General features: G+C 45.3%; 1 protein-coding gene across 3 annotated transcripts in view; it reads left to right on the top strand.

Annotated features, from left to right (window-relative positions):
* YLPM1 (YLP motif containing 1) overlaps positions 1-26,754 on the top strand; it is a 443,744-nt gene that overhangs the window by 234,811 nt on the left and 182,179 nt on the right. For all 3 annotated transcript variants that reach the window (XR_003856278.1, XM_029598421.1, XM_029598422.1), the window contains one exon: positions 24,615-24,677. Coding sequence is in view for 2 of the 3 variants with exons in the window: in XM_029598421.1 (XP_029454281.1) it covers positions 24,615-24,677 (63 nt within the window). In the remaining variant the exon portion in view is untranslated. The remainder of the gene's footprint in view (positions 1-24,614; positions 24,678-26,754) is intronic.

Below are 26,754 nucleotides of genomic sequence, written 5' to 3'. Positions count from 1 at the left end.
AGGGATCATTGACCCATTTCTTGGCTGGGCCCTTATGCTGGTTCCCTCTTCTCCCTCCTCCTTCCCCTGCCTGGCTGGGGCGTGGGACCTCTGGCTCATAGATGATCTCGGACAGGAAAGTGCCCATTCACTTTTTGATCTTTGTGGGGATATCTGCTGCTTTTCTAGCTCATTGGTGTAGCTCTCCCCAAAAAATAAATAAAGGTGTTCACTGAAATGGCTGCATTGGCAGCGCAGTCAGCCGTAGAGGAACAGGGTCAGAATCGGAAGCTCCTGTGGTGCAGAGAGTTTTTGTTGGCCACTTTGGGGGAAGTCAATAGCAAGGTAGGAATAGCTTTTATGCATTTTGTCCCTCTGATCTTTCCCGTACTAGGAAGGCAAGTTTGCCTCCAATGCGTAACGTGGGGAAAATGTGCACTGAGGATGCTGTGGCTGTATTCTGGCTTCAGATCTTTGTTGGGCCTCTCCGGGGCAGCAAGGGCGAGGGCCGCTCAGAGAAGTCCCTGGAGCTGGTAAAACGCCAATTTAAGTGGACCTGGTAAAGCAGATGTGGAAAGTGGTTGAGCAGCTACCTCAGAAACCGCATGACAACCTCCAGTCACTCGTAGATAAGGGAATGGAGTGTGAAAACACATGGCCATTCAACCTTTGATGTTGCGACTGCATCAAGAGTCTTTTCAATGGGGATTGGAGCCCACAGACTCGTCTGGCTGCAGGATTTAGAACTTTGACTTGAGATTCAGGAAAGACTTTCAGACATGGAAAGAATCTCTTCAGAGATTGTCAAGGAAGCAGTGGCACAGATCAGAGAACCTTCTGTATTGCTTCAGCATCTCTCTGCCAGCAGGAACCTGAATGGGGTGCTGAGATGGCACTTCTTCCAGCCAAGGAGGCATTATCTCCCAACCGCTCAGTCTGGTACACAACAGGCCATTCTTGTCTGAGGCAGCAGAGGGCCTATAAGCTACAGCCAGCAACACCTATCAAAACAGTAGATGGTGTTTTAACTGGATTGCAGAGAGCATATCCCAGATCGCAGTACTTATGCCGGAGGACATTCCAATTGGGGGCAGGCTGAAGTTTTATCTAAACTGTTCAGTGTAACTCTGGATTTGTGAATTAATTTATTTTATTTATTTATTTTTTAATGAGTGTGCAGTAAACACAAAGAATCCCTTCTACCAGCAATAGGATCATCAGAGAAACACAGAAAAGCCACATTTCCAAAAAAAGAAATAAAGATATTGACATTCCTTCAAATAGTATAGGAAATTCAATAGTATATAAATTAAATATAAAAATATAAAAATAGTATAAAAATAGTATAAATAGTATAAATTAAATATAAAAATATAAAAATAGTATATAAATTAAATAGTATAGGAAATTCAAATAGTATAGGAAATAGTATGTATATATACTGTACTATTGTATATAATTAACCTCCTCTTTCTCTCTCTATTTTTCCTCCTCCCAGTTTACAGCCCCTGTTAATTGTAACTGCATCTCTTCATCACGTTTAGTTATGTTCTTGGTTTGTTCTTCACACCCCTGTTTCATGTAAACCGGCATGATGTGAACGCTTTCATGAATGCCGGTATAGAAAAACCTTAAATAAATAAATAAATAAATTGGGGCGACCAAGAAAGAAATAATGGAACAAGTCTTCCAATGAATAATCAAAAAGAAAATGAGAGCATAGCCTACGCTATAACATTACTGCCAAGACTGCATAAGTGTTCCTTGGGAGTGAGAGTCCAGAAAAACCCTTAGCTGTGACGGCTCAAAAAACACATAGTTAACATCTAAATATTTCACTAAACAATCACCCCCACCCCTCCCTCCCTTAGTTATCAACTTATTTACTCTGTTACTATTGTTTGTTACACACTGTTCCTTGTAAAGGCTTTGCCTATATATTTTTTGGTTTGTAAGTTATCTGTAAACCGGCACGATGTGCAAATGGCTGTCGGTATATAAAATTAAATAAATAAATAAATAAATAAAATAAATATATATTGCCCCCCACGAGAGAGAACCTCGGCTCTCATAGACAGAAATTTCTTTTGTCGCTCTGTTTTGTTCTTGTCACATCCGGATCGATCCAAACTTGTTTTCCATGAAAAGTAAGATTCCTATTTTGTAGAAAAAACCTTAGGCCAGTGTTCCTTTCACTCATGAAGGCAAAAGTAACTGACATAGTCACTCTTTGCATAATCTCTGCCTCTTGAGAAAGTTCCAATATATCCATGGTGTTCATAGGATATTGATCTTGAGAAGTAGTTGCCGAAGTTTCTGACTCATCCCGAGGTAAATAGGCCCTCATTATAAGAGGCACAACATTAGATGATATCTTGAGAATATTTAAGACATGACTTTTAAAGAAATCAATCAGAGATATAAGTTTAAGGACCGGGAAATTAAGTACCCTTAAATTTAAACTTCTTAAGGAATTCTCTACATTCTCAAGTTTTTTTGAGTGAATGATCTCAGTCTGAACCTATCCTTGTTGGATCCTTTCAGAAGAAGAGATTTTAGTTTCCATAGATTTTATCTTCAACTCTTGTCAGGGAACCAATCTTTCCATGGCCGATACTCGTTGATGCATATCTAATGAAACTTGAGTTAAGAGGCAATAGCTATCTCTAAGGAGATCAAAGCATTCCAGACACTATCAAGTGTTATAACAGAAGACTTTTTAAAATTAAATTGCATACCTGGGACCACTGGAACTTCACGTCCTTCACTCTGCAGGATATTAAAACGTGGCATACCTGATGAAATCCCCTTGGGGATATCCATAGGAGTTTGTAGCAAGAGAGATGGAAAACTCTTTCCCCGCAGAAACTATCATGGACTCAGAGGTATCCAGCAGCTCTAATCCTGCACCCAACAAATCAGTCTTTTCCCTATCTTGCAAGGGGTAAGACGTTATAGAATCTAAATGTGGCATAGGTAATCCGCAGGGGGGAGTCTGCGCTCCAGGGCTTAATGAGATCTCCTTGGCCAGTGGGGTTGGTGTCCACTCCGCGTCAACTCCCACAGCGGCCTCAGCAACCGGTTTAGACGGCGTGGATGAGAGAGAGCGCTCAATCCTCTGCTGTATTAAATTTGAAGACACAGATGACTGAAAGGTTTTTTAAAATTTGTCTTTGCATTTCGTTTGAGGCATATCGATAGAACTCCAAGGTAAATAATAAAAAAAGAAAAGCAAATCAGAGAGAGGCGACTTTCTCCCTGCTATTCATACAGCCTGGATTTGTGAATTCTGAGCATAAAAAAGGTTAAAATTATGTTAATTGGCTGTTGCATCAAATCGACCTCAGACCCCTGATTGGGGGAATTCCCTGTATCGGGAGGTACTGTAAAAGGAGATGTCCTCTCTCTTAAAGACCAATTCGGTTGAATATGTTCCAGCAAGGGAAAGCGTGCGGGGATTGTACTGCTAAGTATTTTCTGATTCCAAAGAAAACAGGGGAACGCCATCCCATCCTAGACTTAATGGCTTTGAACAAATATCTTGAGAGAAAAGTTCAAGATAGTTTCCCTGGGCACCTTAATTCCCTTTTTAGAAAACGGGGACATGGCCATGCTCTCATAATGTAAAGGATACTTACACGCACATACAGATGTTTCCAGATTTCAGAAAATATCTCATTCATAGTAGAGACCTACCACCTCCAGTACCGCGTTCTGTCTTTTTGCTTAGCGTCAGCCTCACATGTCCTCACACAGCGTCTTGCTGTGGTAGTGGCGTATTTACTGAGAGTGGATATTTTCCTAGCTAGATAATTGGATGATCAAGAGCAAATCTTAGGTAGGGCCAATGATTAAATGTGCAGAACCATCCAGGTGTTAGAGTTGCTAGGGTTTGTCATCAACTCTTTAAGTCCCACTTGAGCCTGTCATCTCAACTACAGTTTATAGGAACTCTGCTAGACACGACTCAAGCAAAAGTTTTCCTTTTACATCAGAAGGCTATGACAATATTTAGAGTGGAGAGGATACAAGTGAGTTAGCATGATCTCAACAGGCATGTTATTCCCTTGACACTTCTCTTTGAGAAGAACCAAATGGTCATAGTGAATTCAAGCCACTCAAGATCTTTGAGAGAGCATCCAGATCAATCAGCAACTCAAGGAATGTCTGTCCTGGTGGATTCATTCCAATTTGACCAGAGATTTAACTTTCCAAATTCCTCCTGTTCAAATTGTCCTGAGTATGGATGCGTCTCACCTGGAGGGGGTAGCCCATATAGCGAGGGGCTTTGCACCCAGGGTCTTTGGTCTTTCAGGAAGAGTTTATTCAGATAACTCCCTAGAGCTAAGGGCAGTTCAGTATGCCCTGAAGGCATTCTGAGTTTGGTTAGCCAATGGCCAACGGCGAGCCATCATGGTCAGATAGACAATAAATGGGTACTGGAAGCTAAATTTTGTCTCTTAGGTAGGAAATTAAAATCTATAACCTTCAGTGTTGCATTCTTAGAAATTGTTAGAAATGCTCCCTATTCCATGCGCAGGACTCCAGAAGCAGACTGAGCTCCAGAGTCTCAATGCATGGATGAAATGGTGGTGCAGGGAAGAGGGTTTTAGATTTTTTAGGACCTAAAGAACATTCTGGGGAAAGGGGAGCCTATTCCGGCAGGATGGGCTCCACCTTAACCTGAGTGGAACCAGGCTGCTGAAACTAGCCTTTAAAAAGATGTTAGAACAACTTTTAAAGTAGATGATGGGGGAAAGCTGACAGTCACTCAGAAGTGCATGGTTTCGAATGATGAATCTTGAAGGATACTAAGGGGTAGATTTTCAAACAAGGCGCGTTGGCGTACTTTTGTTGGCGCTCCAGGCGCCAACAAAAGTACGCGGGATTTTAGTAGATACGCGCGGAGCCGCGTGTATCTGCTAAAAACCTGGATCGGCGCACGCAAGGCTATTGATTTTGTATAGCCGGTGCGCGCCGAGCCGCGCAGCCTACCCCCGTTCCCTCCAAGGCCGCTCCGAAATCGGAGCGGCCTTGGAGGGAATCCTCTAACGCCCTCCCCTCACCTTCCCCTCCCTTCCTCTACCTAACCCACCCGCCCGGCCCTGTCTACACCCCCCCTTACCTTTCTCCGGGGATTTACGCCTCCCGGAGGGAGAAGTAAATCCCCGCGCGCCAGCGGGCCTGTTGCGCGCCGGGACGCGACCTGGGGGCGGGTACGGAGGGCGCGGCCACGCCCCCGGACCGCCCCGGGCCGTAGCCACGCCCCCATACCCGCCCCCAAAATGCTGCCGACACGCCCCCTAAACGCAGCGACGACCGGGCCCGCCCCCCGACACGCCCCCCTCGGAGAACCCCGGGACTTACGCGAGTCCCGGGGCTCTGTGCGCGCCGGTAGGCCTATGTAAAATAGGCTCACTGGCGCGCAGGGCCCTGCTCGCCTAAATCCGCCTGGTTTTGGGCGGATTTAGGCGAGCAGGGCTCTGAAAATCCGCCCCTAAGAGAACAGGGATTTTAAGGCATCCCATTAGAGAGGTTGCATTAAATGCTAAGGTAATACAGGTGACTTTAAGTAAAGAGCAGACAGAGCAGAAAGATTCCAAATTGCCCCTAACAGCTGATAAGCAGGTTGTAAATACAAAATACAGACTTTTAAATTTCTGTATACAAATGCAAGAAATCTTAAAAAAAAAGTGGGAGAGTTAGAATATATCACAAAAATAAAGTCCAAAGAAGAGAAAAAATACACAACACAACCAACCCTCCTAACAATAAAAAAAATTTAATTAATTAAAGAGAAGTTCTCCAACCGGGAGAGTTTCTCACATCCCTGGATCTTTCGGAGGCCTACCTACACATCCCAATTCATCAGGAACACCAGCGATATCTACGCTTCAAAATCCTGGACTGTTACTACTAGTTCCGGGCACTACCCTTCAGGTTAGCCACAGCACCCTGGACGTTCACCAGGATCATAGTGGTGGTGGCGGCAACATTGAGAAAGGAAGGAATCCTCGTACATCCTTACCTAGACGATTGGCTGATCAGGGCGAAATCCCCAGAGGAAAGCTGCCAAGCAACCAACAGAGTCAAAACTCTACTGGAGAGCCTAGGATGGGTGGTCAACACAAACAAAAGTTGTCTGCAGCCCTCAAAGTCTCTAGAGTACCTAGGAGTCTGATTCGACACCAAAGAAGACAAGGTCAGCCTGACTCCCACAAGGAGATCAAAACTGTGGAACCAGTTACAAAGCCTGTTGAGCGAACCTCGACCCACAGCATGGGATTACCTGCAAGTCCTCGGTCTGATGGCATCCACACTGGAAGTAGTGCCATGGGCACGAGCTCCCATGAGACCCCTGCAGCGCTCACTTCTATCACGATGGAATCCACTGTCTCAGAACTACGCCGTACGTCTATCACTTCTGGGCAGGGTTTGGACCCAGCTACGGTGGTGGCTACTGGCCAGCCACCTGAGCCAGGGAACAAGACTGTCCTCCCCAACCTGGACCCTGCTCACCACAGATGCCAGCCTATGAGGATGGGGAACTCACTGTGAGGAATTTATCGCCCAAGGGCAGTGGAATGCAAAAGAGGCGAGATGGAACATCAACCGCCTAGAAGCGTGGGCAGTCGGACTAGCCTGCCTACGCTTCGCCCACAGACTCCGAGACAAAGCGGTCAGAGTAATGTCAGACAACACCACAACAGTGGCCTACATCAACCGTCAGGGAGGAACCAGAAGCCAACAGGTATCTCTGGAAATAGACCCCTTAATGATGGGGCAGAAGTAAACCTCCAAGAGTTCTCGGCCATCCACATCGCCAGAAAAGACATCACGGCGGACTACCTCAGCAGGGAAAGGCTAGACCTAGGAGAATGGAAGCCGTCGTCCGCAGCGTTCCAAATGATAGTGAACCGGTGGGGGACACTAGACATGGACCTTCTGGCAAATCGGTCCAACGCCCAAGTACTCAGGTACTTCAGCCGCAGGCGGGAACCTCAGTCCCAGGGGATCAATGCCCTGGTACAGACCTGGCCACAGGGGACCCTATTATGTGCTTTCCCATCGTGGCCCCTACTGGGCGCAATCATTCACAAGATACAGTTGCACAGGGGACTAGTTCTTCTGGTGGCCCTGGACTGGCCAATAAGACCGTGGTACGCCAACATGAGAAGACTACTGGCAGGGAACCCCCTACCACTGCCTCCACACAGAGACCTGCTCCAACAAGGACCGATCCTCCACGAGGATCCAGCTCAATTCTCTCTTACAGCTTGGCCATTGAGAGGGCTCACCTGAGAAAGAGCGGATACTTGGAGACTGTAATCGACACCCTACTCCGAGCACGCAAGTCCTCCACATCTCTAACGTACATAAGGAGTCACTGTTGAAAGTGAGACTAGTGAACTATCTACGGTCCGGAGAATTACTGGACCTGAGGCAGCATGGATTCACCAGGGGAAGATCCTGTCAGACAAATCTGATTGACTTTTTTGACTGGGTAACCAAGGAATTGGATCGAGGAAGAGCGCTCGATGTCATCTACTTAGATTTCAGCAAAGCTTTTGATATGGTTCTGCATAGGAGACTGGTGAATAAAACGAGAAGCTTAGGAGTGAGTGCCAAGTTGGTGACCTGGATTGCAAACTGGTTGACGGACAGAAGACAATGTGTGATGGTAAGACTAAGATATGTTCTACAAACAATAATATTCTCGAAAATAGATTATTGTAACTCTTTACTGCTTGGTCTATCCGCTAACACTTTAAAACCTCTACAATTATTACAAAATGCCACTGCGAGGATTCTAACCAAATCCAACAAAAGGGAACATATTACACCCATCTTAAAGAACCTTCACTGGCTCCCCATCAATCAGAGAATCTTCTATAAAACCATAACAATAATCCACAAAGTCATCAAAAACTCTTCTCCAATTGAACTCACCATCCCTTTACAACTTCACACCTCTTCCCGTCCAACGAGGCTAGCCCAGAGAGACACGCTAAAGGCCCATTCGCTCAAAACTTCTCTTATTTATTTATTTATTTATTTTTAGTTTTTGATATACCGATGTTCTTGTATAATATACAAATCTTAGTAAAAGAGCTCTTTCCACCGCTGGACCTAAACTCTGGAACTCTCTCCCTCCTGACCTGAGATTGGAACAATCGACACCCACCTTTAAAAAGAGACTCAAGACTTGGTTGTTTAATCAAGCATTCTCCTAATCCCAATAACTATTCAATAATCGTCCTCAGGCCCGACTCAGTCAATTCCGAATATATATTCTCCTATATTATATTGTATTTAAATTGTACTCTCCTTGCTCCGTTGAAGTTATTTATTGCTCTCATTAAGTTATTTTATTTATTTCCAAGTTAAATCTTCCCTGTTCTCTGTAAGACATTATTCTATATTCTGTCAATTTTATTGTTACAATGTAAACCGAATTGATTAGTAACTTTGTTACTAGAACTTCGGTATATAAAACTGTTAAATAAATAAATAAAATAAATGGAACTTTCTCTGAAGAGAGAGCAGTTTTAAGTGGTGTACCGCAAGAATCGGTGTTGGGACCGGTCCTGTTCAATATCTTTGTGAGCGACATTGTGGACGGGATAGAAGGTAAGATTTGTCGTTTTGTGGACACGCCGGAAGGAGTGGAGAGAATGAGACAGGATTTAAGGAAACTGGAAGAGTGGTCGAAGATATGGCAGCTGAGATTCAATGCCAAGAAGTAAAGCAGAAGAGAGGATTGCCAAGGAGATAAAGAATGGTAACAAAACATTTTTCAGATACATCAGTGAAAAGAGAAAAGTTCAAAGCGGTTTAGTGAAATTGAAAGGTGGAAATGATCAGTGCGAGGAGAAAGACGAAGAAATGGCAGATATATTAAACGAATACTTCAGTTCTGTGTTCACTAAAGAAGACCCTGGAGAAGGACCATCTCTACACAACAAGAAACTGGAAGGAAGTGGAACAGACGAAAACCCTTTTACAGTAGAAAATGTATGGGAAGAGCTAAAGAATCTGAAAGTGGACAAAGCCATGGGACCTGATGGGATTCATCCAAGGATACTGAGGGAGCTCAGAGATGTGCTGGCGGGTCCGATGTGTGACCTGTTCAGTAGATCCCTAGAAACGGGAGTGGTGCCGAGTGATTGGAGAAGAGCAGTGGTGGTCCCGCTTCACAAGAGTGGGAACAGAGAGGAGGCTGTTAACTACAGCCCGGTTAGCCTCACTTCGGTGGTGGGAAAAGTAATGGAGTCACTGTTGAAAGTGAGAATAGTGAACTATCTACAGTCCGGAGAATTACTGGACCTGAGGCAGCATGGATTCACCAGAGGAAGATCCTGTCAGACAAATCTGGTTGACTTTTTTGACTGGGTAACCAAGGAATTGGATCGAGGAAGAGCGCTCAATGTCATCTACTTAGATTTCAGCAAAGCTTTTGATACGGTTCTGCATAGGAGACTGGTGAATAAAATGAGAAGCTTAGGAGTGAGTGCCAAGTTGTTGACCTGGATTGCAAACTGGTTGATGGACAGAAGACAATGTGTGATGGTAAATGGAACTTTCTCTGAAGAGAGAGCAGTTTTAAGTGGTGTACCGCAAGGATCGGTGTTGGGACCGGTCCTGTTCAATATCTTTGTGAGCGACATTGCGGACGGGATAGAAGGTAAGATTTGTCTTTTTGCGGACGACACTAAGATCTGCAACAGAGTGGACACGCCGGAAGGAGTGGAGAGAATGAGACAGGATTTAAGGAAACTGGAAGAGTGGTCGAAGATATGGCAGCTGAGATTCAATGCCAAGAAGTGCAAAGTCATGCATATGGGGAGTGGAAATCCGAATGAACTGTATTCAATTGGGGGGGGAGGCTGATGTGCATGGAGCAGGAGAGAGACCTTGGGGTTATAGTGTCTAATGATATGAAGTCTGCGAAACTGCGACAAGGTGATAGCAAAAGCCAGAAGAATGCTGGGCTGCATAGAGAGAGGAATATCGAGTAAGAAAAGGGAAGTGATTATCCCCTTGTACAGGTCCTTGGTGAGGCCTCACTTGGAGTACTGTGTTCAGTTCTGGAGACCGTATCTACAAAGAGACAGAGACAAGATTAAAGCGGTACAGAGAAGGGCGACCAGAAAGGTGGAGGGTCTTCATCGGATGTCATACGAGGAGAAATTGAAGAATCTAAATATGTACACCGTAGAGAAAAGGAGGAGCAGGGGTGATATGATTCAGACTTTAAGATACTTGAAAAACTTTAACAATCCAAAGACAACGACAAACCTTTTCCGTCAGAAAAAAATTAGCAGAACCAGAGGTCACGAGCTGAGGCTCCAAGGAGGAAGACTAAGAACCAATGTCAGGAAGTATTTCTTCAGGGAGAGAGTGGTGGATGCCTGGAATACCCTTCCGGAGGAAGTGGTGAAGTCCAAAACTGTGAAGCACTTCAAAGAGGCGTGGGATAAACACTGTGGATCCATCAGGTCTAGAGGACGCGTATAAAGAGCAGGCAGCAAAACACTGCACGGAGCGGCAGTAGCCACAGAGGCATTCACGTAACAGGATGCCAGTGGCCAGTGGTTGGTGTTCCACCTTCACGGAGCGGAAGGATGGAGGGCTGCCATCTCCCAATTAAAAAAAGAAAAAAACAAAAAAAACAAAACAGGGATGGGTTCGTGGGCTATAGGTATTACCAATTATTAGGCTTATTCAATTACCAATTATTAGGCTTTTCAATATTTGATGATAGTTAATGTGACTTTCAAGGCATACTTCACTTTCAGTGCATATCCAGCATAACTCCCTGCTTCAACGGCAGGGGAGAAGAAAAACTAATACTTCACGCATATCCAGCATTGCTCTCTGCTTCAACGGCAGAGAGCTATGCTGCCGCTTACCCAACTAATCAAACTTAATATTTCACTTGGAAGCAGCTCCATCACTGCTCTCTACATTAATAGTGGGGGTGAAAGGGAAATAGAACCTAAGGTTACTAAGAGCCAAGAGAAACAGATAAGTATGAGAAAAAAGAAGTGTGAAGCTTGCTGCGCAGACTGGATGGACCGATTGGTCTTCTTCTGCCGTCATTTCTATGTGTCTATGTTTCTATGATTTGGAGAGTTTTTGAAGTCTGGTGCGAAGACCACGACATCAAGCCACGCTCAACTAAAGTTCCCATGATCCTGGAATTCTTACAGAACGGGCTACAGAAGGGGCTGTCCCTCAACTCTATCAAGGTACAAGTGGCCGCATTGTCATGCTACGGCCCCAAGAGTGGGGGCGACAGCATAGCTTCTCACCCGGATGTATCACATTTCCTGAAAGGAGTCAAACACATCCGCCCACCACTAAAGTGGCCGGTACCTCTGTGGAATCTCAACCTGGTCCTGGATTTCCTAGCAGGAACCTCCTTCAGACCCCTCCGAGGTCTGTCCCTCCGTCTGTTAACTTTAAAGACAGCCTTTCTGCTGGCAGTTTGCTCAGCCCGCCACATTTCGGAACTACAAGCACTGTCCTGCCGTGAGCCGTTCCTCAGGCTCACCCCGGGATCCATCCAGCTACGCACGGTCCCTTTGTTTCTTCCCAAGGTGGTATCACACTTCCATCTTAACCAAACCATCTCGCAACCATCGCCGGATGACTTGAAGAATTCGTATGAAGCTCGTAGTCTATGCCACCTCAATATAGGCAGACTCTTGTCCAGATACCTGGAAATGTCGGAACCAGTATGAAAAACGGACCACTTTTTCGTCCTCCACAGCGGGAAGAGGCAAGGGGAAGCGGCCTCGCGGGCAACCATAGCCCGCTGGATCAAGGAAGTCATCAAGGTGGCCTACTTAGAAGCAGCAAGAGTCTGCCTCTACAGGTCAAGGCCCATTCTACCAGAGCTCAGGCAGTATCCTGGGCAGAAACCAGAATGCTGTCACCAGCCGAGATCTGCAGGGCGGCGACATGGTCCTCCATCCACACCTTTTCCAGATTCTACCGTCTGGATGTTGAGGCTTGGGAGGACACAGCATTTGCAAGGGTAGTACTAAGTGGGTCACAGGCAGCCTCCCACTCGGTTCGGGAGTAGCTTTTATACATCCCATTGGTCCTGAGTCCATCTGCTACACGCTAGGAAATGGAGAAATTACTTACCTGATAATTTTGTTTTCCTTAGTGTAGACAGATGGACTCTGCATCTCACGCTTGACTGCCGTTATGCATGGAATTCCGAATGATTCAAGGGTAAGCCATGTTTTCATTCACCTAGGGCACCCACCCTACCGGGTGTCGACACTTTCCGGTTGAGTACACTGGCGGTCTCCAGCTATAGTCGTTCCAACCAGTTCAAGTTAATCAAATTAATCAAATTATAAAGTTTAACCAAGTTATGAAGTTATTCAAGTTTAATCAAATTAGTCAGTCACACATATATCCACAATGCTTTTTGAGGAGAATACTGAAGAGCTGCACTTCCTGCAGGGATATATGTACTAGAGGCTGATGTCAGATTGAAATCTGATCCGTCTCCAACTGCTATCAGGAGTACACTGTACCCAATGGTCCTGAGTCCATCTGTCTACACTAAGGAAAACGAAATTATCAGGTAAGTAATTTCTCCATTAATGGACTTCTCCAAGAACTTATCCAAACCTTTAAACCTAGCTACATTAACTGCACTAATCACATCCTCTGGCAACAAATTCCATAGCTTAATTGTGCGTTGAGTGAAAAGAATTTTCTCTAAGTAGTTTTAAATGTACTACTTGCTAACTTCATGGAGTGCCTCTTAGTCCTTCTATTATCTAAAGAGTAAATAACCAATTCACATCTACCCGTTCTAGACGTCTCATGTTTTTAAAGACCTCTATCATATTCCCCTTCAACCGTGTCTTCTCCAATCTGGACAGCCCTAACCTCTTTAGCGTTTCCATCCCCATTATCATTTGTTCGCCCTTCTCTGTACCTTCTCCAGTGCAACTATATCTTTTTTGAGAAGTGGTGACCAGAATTATACACAGTACTCGAGGTGCGGTCTCACCATGGAGCAAAACAGAGGTATTATGATATTTTCACTCTCACAAGTGTTGAAAGAGGCTAAGATGATACTCTCTTCAGCCTCAAAACATTATGTCTCACATCATAAATTGTATCATCCTTTGCAGCTCAGGTGTATAAAAAGAACCTGCAACTAATCACAAATTCACATGTCATTAACATGTGCAAATCAAACCGAGTGAAGAAATATATACTTAAATTAAAATACGATCATAGAAATAAAACTGTGAATGTAAAAATAAATATAAATGAAAAAACATGAGTCCATCCCACTGTATTGATGAGTACCAGCCTGATTAAGACCCGATGGGTGAACCTTCTTGAAAGTATATATCCAGTATTTCCTAGCATGTAGCAGATGGACTCAGGACCAGTGGGTATAGTGTGCTCCTGATAGCAGTTGGAGACGGAGTCAGATTTCAATCTGATGTCAGCATTAGGAGTTTCTCTGTTTCATCTTCGAACTAAAACATATATGTGATAAATAATAGACCATCGCAATTGTGTGAAATTGTGCTCACTCCATACAATGTTGTACAGTAGGCGCTTTATTTTTCTGAGGAGTTAAACAGCTGTAATGTTCATTGAGATGTGTTCTCACTGTTCTTCTGGTACGTCCTTTGTTCATCAAATTACACTGGCAAACAGACAAATCAACATCATTTCATCATCGTACAGATTACTCATCTCAGTGGTTTAAGCTATTTCCTACCTTTTGGCTTGCTTTTAATAACAAACATGTGCGCACACACACACTAAAGTATATACCCCAATAGTTTACCCCTCCCCAAAACTTTTTAAGTTTTAAGATTTCCCAAAGCAGTATTTACTGATCCTCTTCGGCCACCAGCAAGATGATCCTCTCCTCTCAGTGCTTCCACTGAATTATGCCTCTTCCCCTGCCATATATTTTGTGCTTCTAAGGCAGGTTAGTACTACACAATCCCTTTGGTGATTTACATTTCAGTTAGCTTGAGTGACTCACTACTGTTCTGTTTAACAAATGTTGGCACCTACTTAAATCAATTATACTACTCTAACACCTTTTCAAGATGAGAAACTAATCTTTTTCAACTTTTTTACTTAGGTACACACAACTCTAGACTAATAGCTACATTTTGGTTTGCTTTTTATAACATCATTCCAGAGAATGATTCTGTTATCAGTCTTTCACAGAGGCGAGATAAGTGCTTTGATTGACCAGGTGATTGCTTGTCTTCACCTGGAAGAGTTGTAGTCTCAGGAGACCCCAAAGTGGGATTTATTATCAAGGCTGAACGAAAGACCACTGCAGCTTTCCCCCTCCATCCAGAGGTGGAGGAGATGATGCTGGTTGAGTAGGAATCCCTGAAATGGGTCTTCAGAGCATTAAATCTCCTGCAGTGATTGTTTACTTTTATCCCAGGACAAGCAGGATGATAGTCCTCACATATGGGTGATGTCACTGGATGGAGCCCTATCACGGAAAACTTTCTGTCATAGTTTCTAGAAACTTTTGACTGGCACACTGAGCCCACTGAGCATGCCCAGCATGTCATGATCCCTCGAGCCACAGGGGTCTCCCTTCAGTCTTCTTTTTTCCGCGCTGCAGTTAGTCTCGCGGTGAAGGAGTCCTGTGTGATACCTCACACATTTTTTCCTCACGGAAAAAGTTGAAAAATTCTCAAATTTAATTCCCTTCATAGGGGTCTCCCATTTTCCTTCGATCGGTGAGTAAACCTTTGTCGCGGTCGATACTGTTTCGACTTTTCCTGTCAGAAGGCCGTTGACTGCTGTCCGGCCTTCATAATGACAACAGGATCTAAAAAATGCCCAAATTGCCCTTGCACCATGTCTATCACCGACCCCCATGTTGAGTGTGTCCTGTGTTTGGGCGAGGGACATAGTGTCGCCACAAGTCCACAATGTGCCGAGATGAAGGTCAAAGGCAGACGGGCCGTCTGGAGAAGATGGAAAAGCCTTTTTCATATTCAGCTACTTCCATCGACGTCGACATTGACACAGTGGTCACTGGCAGGAGCGACTAAAAAGTTAGTAATTAAGACCAAGCGGCGTCCCAATGACATTGGTGATCGACCGACCCCCGACTCCATCTCGGTCATTCATTAAATCGATTTTGGTGCTCGAAAAGAAAGGCACCGAACATCGTGAGAAGCATCGGCACCAGCACAGACTGACTTCTACCCCCGATGTCGGCTCAATTTTCGGAGTGGTTTCGATACCCATCGAGCCTCCACCGAAGAGGGCTAGAGTAGAAGAGCCATCGATGCCCTCGATGCCTCTTACTCCAAGGCGTTCCACACCGATATTGGTGCCAGATACTGCGTCACCACAGGGACCTGTGGAAGAGCTAGTTCCACCTTCCCTGCCACCATCTATAGCTGCTCAGGCCTCACCAGCTATAAGGGAGGAACTGGAAGGTTTCATCTGCCAGGCAGTAAGGGAAGCTCTACAAGACCTTCATCCATCGCTGCCGATGCCAGCACAGACACAGACACCATGCCAGACCCATCGGTGTTGATTCCGCTACTTGCTAGACTAGATTTATTTAAGGCTTTTTTATACCGATAACCGTTTACACATTGTATCGGTTTACAAGGAACTGTAGGATGAGAACAATTACATGGAACTGAGTATAACAAGTTATAAAGTAACTAAAGAGGATAACATGGGGGAATAACTATAGAAAGTGGGAGTAGAGTGTTAATATTAGGTGTAACGAGAAAGGTATATAATTTCACAGGGGTATACAAACCATATTTACAGATGAGCAGTTAATGGTGACTGTATGGAGGAAGGGGGGTTGGGGGATAGAAAAAAAGGGGGGAGGAGTAGACGCGAGGCATTAAGTGAATGTCTGTTTGAAAAGCCATGTTTTTAATTTTTGTTTTTTAATTTCCCAGTACATGTTTCCATGCGGAGGTCAGGCGGCATTATGTTCCAGTTTATGGGGGCCTGCAATCGATAGCGCTCGATCTCTTGTGGAGGATAAGGGCATGAGTTTAGGGGATGGTGTGTAAGGAGTTCCTTTATAGGTGGATCTGGTGGGTCTGTTGGATGTGTGGAAGTGGAGTGAGTCGTTGAGCCATTGGAAGTTTTGGTTGTGTACAGTCTTGTGTATGAGGGAGAGGGTCTTGTAGAGAATTCTACTGGATATGGGGAGCCAATGTAGGTCTCTTAGGATGGGTGTGATGTGGTCATTGTTACGTGTATTTGTGAGGATCCTGGCTGCAGCATTCTGTAGTATTTGGTGGGGTTTGATGGTGGAGGCAGGGAGGCCTAGTAGGAGGGAGTCGCAATAGTCAATTTTTGAGAAAATTAATGCTTGCAGGACTGTGCGAAAATCATTAAAGTGTAGGAGGGTTCTTAGTTTCTTCAGGACATGAAGTTTGAAATAACATTCCTTCATGGTGGATTTAATGAAGGTTTTGAAGTTTAGTTGGTTATCGAAGGTAACGCCTAGATTACGTATATGTTGTGTTATAGGTTTGGGAGGTGGCAAGGTGTGACTAACGGTGAAGGGCTTGTGGGAGATGATGAGGAGTTCTGTTTTTGTGGTATTGAGTGAGAGGTTAAGTTTCATGAATAGTTGATTGATTGCATTAATGCATTTGTCCCATATTTTTAGTGAAATGTGTAGGGTATCTGTGATTGGGATGAGGATTTGAACGTCATCAGCATAGATGAAGTGAGGGTGGCCTAGGTCAGATAGGAGGTGGCAGAGGGGGGTAACATGTAAATGTTGAAGAGGGTAGAGGATTGGGCGGAGCCTTGAGGCACACCTCGGGTTAGGTCTATGGGGTCGGATTCAAAGTTGCCCAATTTGACTTTGTAATGTCTATTTTTGAGGTAGGATTCAAACCAGTGGAATGCAGTTCATGTTATGCCAGTGTTTGAGAGTTGCTTTAGTAGAATTGTATGGCTGATCGTATCGAAGGCGTCTACTTGCTAGACTAGATGCCCTGATCGGTGCCTTGCCGATGCCACCGAAGACACCGATAGACCAACCAATTCCTGATCCTCGGGATGACGCTGCCTCAGATAATTCACTGATGCCTGAGCCAATACCGGGACCATCGTGAATTTCTCAACCGAGATGCCCATCGGTGCCATCGATGCCGCATCAACCTCCATCGATATCTTCACATCCTTCGGTGCCATTTTTCATCTCTCACTCCACTCCTCTACGGCATACTTTCAGACACATGAGGGACGTGGATACTGATTCTTTCTCAGAATATGTATTATCAGATCCATCTCCACCGGGAAGTCTCCACTTGAGGACCTCTCCTTTTTCAATTTCGTGAAAGACATGTCATATACAATCCCTTTCCAATTGGTCACTGAGGAAGACACAAGGCAAAAAAACTCGACAATTTGTAGATCCCCCCTAAAGAAGTACTTGCCATACCAGTGCATGAAGTCCTTGTTGATCTCCAGCATAGGCTATGGGAGCATCCTTGTGAACAAGCGGACTGACGCCACTTACTTGGTCCAGCATATACCAGGTTTTCAAAAGCCTTAACTCCCTCACCAGTCTGTAGTGGTGGAGTCTGCCCAAAAAAGATCCAAAAGAATCCACCTCATTCATCCATTCCTCCTGGCAAGGAGCAAAAATTCCTAGATGGTCTAGGGCGAAAAATGTTCCAAGGTTCCATGCTTGTCTCCAGAATTGCATGACACCAATTATATATGACGCAATTCCAACGAAATTTGTGGAAACAGATGCAGGAGTTGTCTGAATCTCTGCCTCAGCAACACCAAGAGACCTTCACTAATATTATTCATTAAAGGCGCAGAAGCAGGCTGCACTACCCAACCTCCATGTCCTGTCTCTCATGGCGTGGATGTTGAAAGGAAGTAACCCAGGTCCTGGTGGCTTCAAGAAAGCCGACCACCAGGAAGTCTTATGCCTTAAAATGGAAAAGGTTCGTCATCTGGTGTGAGCAGAAGGGCCTCGATCCCTTCTCTTGCCCTTTCCGACAACTGGACTACCTGCTGCACCTCTCAGAGGCGGGACTTAAGACCAACTCCATGTGGGTGCACCTCAGTGCCATAGGAGCTTATCACCACCAGGAGGTGGATGGTTTGCCCATCTCGATGCAACCTATCGTGGGGCGATTCATGTGTAGGCTGCTTCAGCTGTGGCCTCCCCTATGGGCCCCAATGGTTTCTTGGGACCTGAGCATGGTGCTGGCCCAGGTGATGAAGCTGCCATTTGAGCTGCTGCACTTGTTAGCTCTCAAGTGTTTGACATGGAAGGTCCTCTTCTTGATAGCAGTCATGTCGGCGTGCATGGTCAGTGAGTTGCAAGCCTTGGTGATTTATCCACCCTCCACGAGATTTTTCCATATCAGTGTGGTTCTGCGCATGCAACCTAAGTTCCTGCCAAAGGCAGTTAAAGATTTCCATCTTAACCAATCTGTAGTCCTACCTTCTTTCTTCCACCAGCCTATGCCAGCCCGGGAGAGAGGGTGCTGCACACACTGGATTGTAAGAGGGTCTTGGCCTTCTACCTGGATCGTATGGCGGACCACAGGCTATTTCTCTCTTTGACCCCAACAGACTGGGTAGGGCTGTTACTAAGAAGACTCTTTCCACCTGGCTAGCGGACTGTATCTCCTTCTTCTACAACCAGGAGGAACTGCAGCTGGAGGGCCACGCCACGGCACACTTTGTAAGGGCTATGGCAGCTTGTGTGGCCCACTTGCATGCTTGTGTGGCCCACTTGTATGCACTGCAGGGCTGCAACATGGAGTTCTCTCCAAGCTTTCTCTGTGCACTATTGTCTGGATAGGGATGGCCGGCAAGATAGCAGATTCGGCCAATTTGTCCTCAGAAACCTCTTTCAGCCAAGTCTTCCAGCCGTAGATCCCTGATTTGAGTTCAGGCTGTCTCCACTGTTAGCAACAGCACCGCTATTTTTGTGCCCGTTGGCACCTGGTTTTGGTGTCTGTTGGTTCCGCTGGTTTATGTCCAGCCTGTAGCTAGGGATTCACCCATTTGTGAGGACTACCATCCTGCTTGTCCTAGGAGAAAGCAAAGTTACTTACCTGTAACAGGTGTTCTAGGACAGCAGGATGTTAGTCCTCATGAAACACGCCTGCCACCCTGCGGAGTTGGGTTCTTCTGATTGGTTTTTTTTTTTCTTGTATCTATATACACGACTGAAGAGCGACCCTGTGGGATGCAGGGATAGTGGCATGCTGAGCATGCTCAGTGTGCCAGGCAAAGTTTCTAGAAACTTTGACAGATGTTTTTCTGTGCTGGGCTCCATCTGATGATGTCACCCATGTGTGAGGACTAACATCCCACTGTCCTAGGAGAAATACCTGTTACAGGTAAGCAACTTCGCTGTCCATGGGTACAAGTCACTGACCTGGTGGATGGACCCTGTGCATCTCCTAAATAGCGTCTGCTTGAAGCTGCTGTCCTAGATCTTGGTGACTACACACGCAAGCTTCTCGGATTGAGGGCCTCATCAAAAAGATCAGGAGGCTCAAGGCAGGTGCTCTCCAAAGGAAACCTATTGGTACATCCACAGACTGGATAGCAGGGCCATTCGGTTGGCTCTCTACTTTCTCCCTCTGATTCATGGGAGGGCCGTTTGGGTCCTCTTGGACGATGCCACAGCAGTGGCATATGTGTATCAGCAGAGGGAACTTAGAGTTGGGGGGGGAGGGGGGATGCTTGTTGTAGATCTCAGCCAGAACCAGTTGGATCCTAGAGAATGGGAGATGAGTCCGGATGTGTTTTACCAGATTTTTCTCAGGTGGGGTTGGCCGTAGCTGGATCTGATGCCATCCCGATGGAATTTGGAGTAGATTGTTTTTCAGCCCGTGTTGGGAACAAGGGTCGTTGGGCATCGACGCCCTAGTCCAACCCTGGCTGTAGGGCACGCTTCCGTATGCCTTCCCTCCATGTGTGCTAATAGGCCGACTGCTCCAACGAGTGAAATTGGAAAGCAACCAGGTCATTCTGGTGGCAATGGATCGGCCTCGCCGACCATAGTATGCGGACCTCGTACTGTTTTAAGTGGACCGGCCCTTCCGTCTGTCAAGAGTGCAGGGTCTTTTGGTCCAGCTCCATTTTGTCTTATGATCTGGCTTTTGAGCGGAAATGACTCCAAGAAAGGGTATTCCTCTGTGGTGATTTCTACGATTTTAAAGTCCTGCAAGTGGTCCACATCTTTGATTTATATCAGTGTTTGGTGACTGTTTGAGCAGTTTTGTGGTACCAGGTCTGTGACTCCTTGGAGAGCGGAGGTACCCTATATTCTTGTCTTACTCCGAGGCAGTTTTGATAATGGTCTCGCCTTGAATTTATTGAACGTACAAGTGGCTCCCATTTTTTGCTACATGGGGTTACTTAGGGGTGTCTCCCTAGCAGCTCATCCGGATGTTTCCTGCTTCTTGAGAGGTATGAAGTGACTGCGACCCCTCCGTTCATCCTATTGTTCCCCCATGAGATTTGAATTTGTTGTTAAGGGTTCCCTTTCAGCCTCTGAAACAGTCCTTGCTCATGGACTTTTCTCTGAAAACGGCACTGTTGGTGGTGATTTGTTCTGTGTGATAGGTTTCGGAATTGCAAGTCTTGACTTCCTGAGACCCTTTTTTGATGATCTCCTCGAGTGTGATTACTTTCCGTCTGGTGCTGTCTTTTTATCCCTAAGGTAAATTCTGCCTTTCACGTAAACCAAGTGATTTCCTTTATGGCTTTTTCTGGGAGGAGTGCAGTTCGGAGTACCAGTGATTGGATGGACATAGGATGATTCTGCACTATTCTGAAGATACTAATGATTTCCAAATTAAAGGGAGGTGGTTTCTGCGGCTACCTTTTTTTTTTTCTTTTTTCTTTTCTTCTGTTTATTGGTTTCCCCTGGTTTTGCTGTAAACCGGTATGATAAGACATTTGTCTTGAGCATCGGTATATTAAAAGAGTTTAAATAAATAAAAATAAATACCTTGGCTTGCTGGATAAAGGACACTTGATTCGGCTTATTTGTTCAAAGACAAGAAACCTCTGAAATTGGTGTACGTGTACTCCACCAGGATGCAGAATGCTTTGTGAAGCATTATCGCATGGATGTGCTTGCTCTCACACTTATTTTCCCATACCTTTCTGTTACCCCCGACCACTTAGTTCAGGGCCCTTATTGATAACTTTTTGATTCCAATTTCTTTCCACCCCGCCATTGATGCAGAGAACAGAGTTGGAGCTGCAACAAAGTGAAGTATAAGGCTTAATGTTTGAGGGTAGTAACCTTCGTAACGAGAAGTTACCCCAATGTTTGTATACTCATACTGCTCAGATCAATGCCTTGTTAGATGTTGTCTGGATGTAAATCCTCTTTTCCTCATTTCCCTCCTGCTGCTGAAGCAGAGAGCCATGCTGGGTATGCATTCAAGGTGAAGTATCAGGCTTGATTGGTTTAGGGTAGTAACCACCTCGACAAGCAAGCTACTCCCACATTTATTTGTTTAACAAGATTGTGCAATTCAGTCCGTGTTGTTTGTTGTCTGAATGTAAATCCTATTTCTTCATTCTCCCCTGCTGTTGAAACAGTGAGCTGCACTGGATATGCTTTCCAAGTGAAGTATCAGGTTTAATTGGTTTGGGGTAGTAACCGCTGCAACAAGCAAGCTATTCCCACGCTTATTTGTTTACCCAGACTATGCAGCCTTGTTGGTTGTTGCCTGAATGCAAGTCCTCTTTTCCACATTTCCTCTTACCGTTGAAGCATAGAGCAATGTTGGAGTCGCATTAACCATGTGATCGTTTATTGAATAAGGGTATTAATCACCAGGTTGTAGCCATCATTCCTGCAAGCCACCCCCATGCCTCTTCTCTTCATTCCCATCCTCTAGGCTTTATGGATCCACAGGGTTTATCTCACACCCTTTCACAGCTTTGGTCTTCACTTCCTCCGGAAGGGCGTGCCAGGCATCTCACCACCCTCTCCGTGAAGAAATACTTCCTAACATTGGTTCTGAATCTTCCTCCACCCGAGTAATTAATGCTTTGGTACTTCCCACTTATAATGGCTGGACTGGTGTAGCAGGATGATATGGAAGGAGAAATTTTCTTACCTGTTAATTCCCTTTCCATTAGTCCTGCTATACTAGTCTAGCACTTACCTGGGAAGCATGGCTGTGTATCTTTGACTGTTCTGGTTAGGATGATGCCAAAGGTAGAATTCGGGTATTTATTCTCAGTGTGGTTCCCTTTGTGATGATCTTTCCTTCTCCTACTAGGAGTAGGGAAGTATAGGTTCATGGCTGATTTGGTTCTCAATGGTTGATGTTTTGTGTGTGCAAGGGGTTTGACCCGAAGCTCTGTCAGAAGGATACTAGATTCCTGCTGCTAGCACTACTCCTAAGTAGAGATTGAGATATCACACAGGATATCCGTCTCCATCTGCTGTTAGGGGGAAATCACTCACTTGTAATGAATGGCTGGACTGGTATAGCAGGGCTAATGGAAAGGAAATTAGTTGTAAGAACATTTTTTCCATTTGAAAGGGGACTGAGTAAAACAATATGGTAAGAGGGTGAAGGGGAGTTCTAGCACAATACTGCTGGAACAAGTATTTTAGTGTGTTTAAACCCTGGGCAGAAAACTGAGCACACAGGGGAGCCAGTGTAATAAGCCACTAACATAACCCCAGGAGTAAAACAGGAGTAAACAGCTCCTCTACCATTACCATATCTGTATGCAAATTACAGAAAGACTAGGGGGCTCTCCATGAAGTTAGCATGTGGCACATTTAAAACTAATCGGAGAAAGCTCTTTTTCACTCAACGCACAATTAAACTCTGGAATTTGTTGCCAGAGGATGTGGTTAGTGCAGTTAGTATAGCGGTGTTTAAAAAAGGATTGGATAAGTTCTTGGAGGAGAAGTCCATTACCTGCTATTAAGTTCACTTAGAGAATAGCCACTGCCATTAGCAATGGTTACATGGAATAGACTTAGTTTTTGGGTCCTTGCCAGGTTCTCATGGCCTGGAAACAGGATGCTGGGCTTGATGGACCCTTGGTCTGACCCAGTATGGCATTTTCTTATGTTCTTATTACCTTGCAATGCAAGGATGCATGCTCAAGGACAGATCTGCCTATATTGAAATTTCTGTGCTAAGTGGATTACAATTTAAAGTGCATTGAAAAAAGTTAAATACAATTATGATAAAACAAATTAGCACAAATTTACAGGGTCATTTATCAAACTACGATGTGGCCTTAATCGCATGTGTTAGGGCCTTAACTCAGGCACTTGCACCTTATTACATGGGATAAGTACCACATCACAGCGGTAATATTTGATTTCGGGAAAGGGGAGGGGTTTGGGCAGGGTAAAAACATTTTAATTCTGGTACCGCCGCAGGCAGTAATGTTTTATACATTATGGCTGGCTGTAGAGCCGAAATTAACACCACTTTTTCCATAGTATAGTATAGAATTAATTACGTGGAGGGCCCGGGATCGTGCTTATTGTAAATACAACCAGTAAATCCCTTGCAACTGCAAAAGGCAGTTAGTATTATAAGAAATGAGAGAATGTGCTTGATAAGAGGGAGGGCCCATTCACTTTCATTACTTTCAAGGTCAGGAGCAAGATTTTAATTTGCATCGGAAACTTCACTGTATGAAAGCATGTGAGAAAGGAAACTAGCGCAACACTTAGTTTATTTTTATGTGGTTTTTATTGAAAAAATACAACAGCTAAGCGGCTTAACAAACATGTAAGTAGTAAGATGGAAATATCTGTTATGATGGAAATCCAGACTGAAAAGGATGAGGTGGGTGTGGTAGTTTTCAGCGAGAGAGTCATTTTTATTTGCTTTGCTTCTGCAAGTAATATATTTAAAGACGGCGCACCTCACCGGCACAAGAGAGCGGGCCCTCTCTATTGCCGGCCCAAAGCATTGGAACTCTCTACCTGCCCACATTAGGCTAGAAACATGCCCTGCAAAATTCAGATCTCTATTAAAGCCTTTCCCCTGTGCCTTTCATGCACATGACACCTGCTGTATCACAGATCTGTACATAACTGTATTATATCCTATGTATTCGTTAATCTTTGTTATACTATTTTACCATCTCCTTGTTGCCCTAAGCGATGTTTCTACTCTTGCTTTTAGTTATTTGTACCCCTCCCCTCTCCCTGATCATTGTAATTTCCATCCTTTAAGTTCGCTGTAAACCGATATGATGTCGTTACGAATATCGGTATAAAAGATTCAATAAATATTTGCTTTGGACACAGAGCCTATAAGAACATCTTGAAGCGATGAACATAATGAAAGATGGAGTGGAATATTCAAACCTAGCCCGAAAAGTCATCTATTGAAGCCTAAAAAATCATATTCAGATATAACAGTTTTACCTAGCATGGCTTTATTGTAATATTATACCCCAAATGATTATGTACCACAACTTTATAAAGTGGTGTTGCTGTTTCTATTACTGCTAATTCATGTTCGGGATTTGCATTCTCTTCTCCCTTCCCAGTCCTTAACTAAAGTCATAAGAATATTCTTTCTGTATGGAAATGTTTACTCCTGTGATTTTTATTTCAGATTGTTGTCATAATGCGAGGACTACCAGGCAGTGGGAAAACCCATGTTGCTAAACTCATCCGGGTAAGCAGTGTTGTAGAGTCTCAGCTATCCTATCTCCTGTTCCTCCATCCCCAATCTCTTTCTCATTCCTGTTAATGTTTAAGCTTCTCTTCCTTTCCCACACCCTCACAGTGCTTTAGTATTCCTTGTGCTTTTCTCTTCTTTTCCCAGCCTCTCCTTCCTTCTGTTGTACGCCAAACACGCTTATGATGCTTCTCCATGGATACAAGAACACTTACATTTGTAGAAAGTATAATTTTTTATTGAGCAATATAAGTATTGCTCTCTGCCATGAAGCAGAGGGCAATGCTGGAAATGTGTGAAGTATCAGTTTTTCTTTTCCCCTGTCATTGAAGCAAGGAGATGCTGGATGCCACTTCTCTGACAAACTGACCAACCAGCATCTCGTCGTAAACTTGAACTGATCCTTCTTTTATAGGTAAAACTAGCCCTTAAGCCCGTAACAACGGGCTCGGTCCATTTCCTTCCCACTCCCTCCCTCTCACTTCCCCCTCCCTCTCACTTCCCCCCTCCCACTCACTTCCCCCCTCTCACCTCCCTCTCTCTCCCCTTCCCCCCTCCCTCCCTCTCTCTCCCCTTCCCCCTCCCTCTCCCCTTCCCCCTCCCCCTCCCCTCTCACCTTCCCCCCTCCCTCCCTCTCTCTCTCACCTTCCCCCTCCCCTCCCCTCCCTCCCTCTCCCTCACCTTCCCCCTCCCTCGCTTTCTCTCACCTTTCCCTCTCTCTCACCTTCCCCCTCTCCTCAGTCACTCCCCTCTCTCAATCCCCTCCCCTTTAAGATCATCCACAACCGGCAGACGGAAGATCTCCGGGGGGGGTCCCTTCCCCGCGCGCGCAGCGCTGCTACTGCTCCTCCTGCTCCTGCTCGTCGTCGCTGCCGCCGCTACTGCCCCTCCCACTCTCCTTCTCACCGCCGGCGCTCCTGCTTCTCACTGCTGCTGCCGCCGCTCCTGCGGCCCCAGCGCCATTTTTTTTTTTCGGGCATGCTGGGCTCTGACCGACATGCTCGCCCGCGCATGCGCGGGAGAGCTGCTCTCTACTGCGCATTTGTGGGCCGTCGGTCAGAGCCCATTTATAAGGTAGATACAGTACAGTGCTAGGTCAGAAATTCTTAAGTTGCGTGACCACTTGGAGTATCATTTACATAGGTTGTCATGTCAACAGTATGATAAATTATCCCTAAATTACCCTGACCAGTTCTCCAGGTTGGGGCCCATTTACCAACACTCTTTAGATAATCCTTTGTTCCCTGAACGTACCCGGATCAGTCCAGACCATGGGTTGAGCCTCCTGTCCAGCAGCTGGAGACCAAAACTGTGAGGGTATCCTATATCAGGACAGAGCCTACCCTGCACCCCCTCAGTATTTGTCTGTCTCCAGCAGATGCAACAGCTCACCCTGTGGTTCCCTGATTGTTACTAGTTAGCCCTTTCTCTGCGGGTTATCTTCTTCCTCTCTTTAAGCAGGATCAAGCAAGTACTTTAACTTTGTCTCAGTTTAAAAAAAAAAAATATTGGTCTTTTAATTTTTTCTTCACAGGAGACAGCGCTGTCTCCGGGGTCTTGCCCCTTGCGTTCTGTAGCCTTAGCCCCTTTTCCTGGTGATCCTACGGTGGGGTGAAACTGGTGGTCCAGTCACTCCCCCCCCCCCCCCCCCCCCCCCCCCCCCCCCCACCCCACCTGTCTGCTTTTGCTCCGGGACAATTCTTTCCCCGGTAGTGCTTCAGGGATGTGCCATTCCCCTGTGTGAAATTAAAAAGAGAGTGTACTTTTAAAGTCTGGGCTTTTTCTTGAATTTTGCCAGCAGACCAGGTTTCCTTGTACGTACAAGGATCAGTCCAGACCGTGGGTTGAGCCTCCTGTCCAGCAGGTGGAGAGAGACCAAAACTGTGAGGGTATCCTATATGAGGACAGAGCCTACCCTGTAGCCCTTCAGTATTTGTCTGTCTCCAGCAGGTGGAACAGCTCACCCTGTGGTTCTCTGTTTGCCTTGTTCTCTGTCCCTTTGAGGACTCTTTCTACTTTTTCTTCTAACGCTGTCTGGATCAAGCAAGTATTTATTCTTTATTGATTAAAAAAA

The sequence above is a fragment of the Rhinatrema bivittatum genome, chromosome 4, assembly GCF_901001135.1.
Source record: "Rhinatrema bivittatum chromosome 4, aRhiBiv1.1, whole genome shotgun sequence".
NCBI lineage: Eukaryota > Metazoa > Chordata > Amphibia > Gymnophiona > Rhinatrematidae > Rhinatrema > Rhinatrema bivittatum.
Note: the sequence above shows the minus strand (reverse complement) of the source record. Positions and strands in the feature narration are given on the sequence as shown.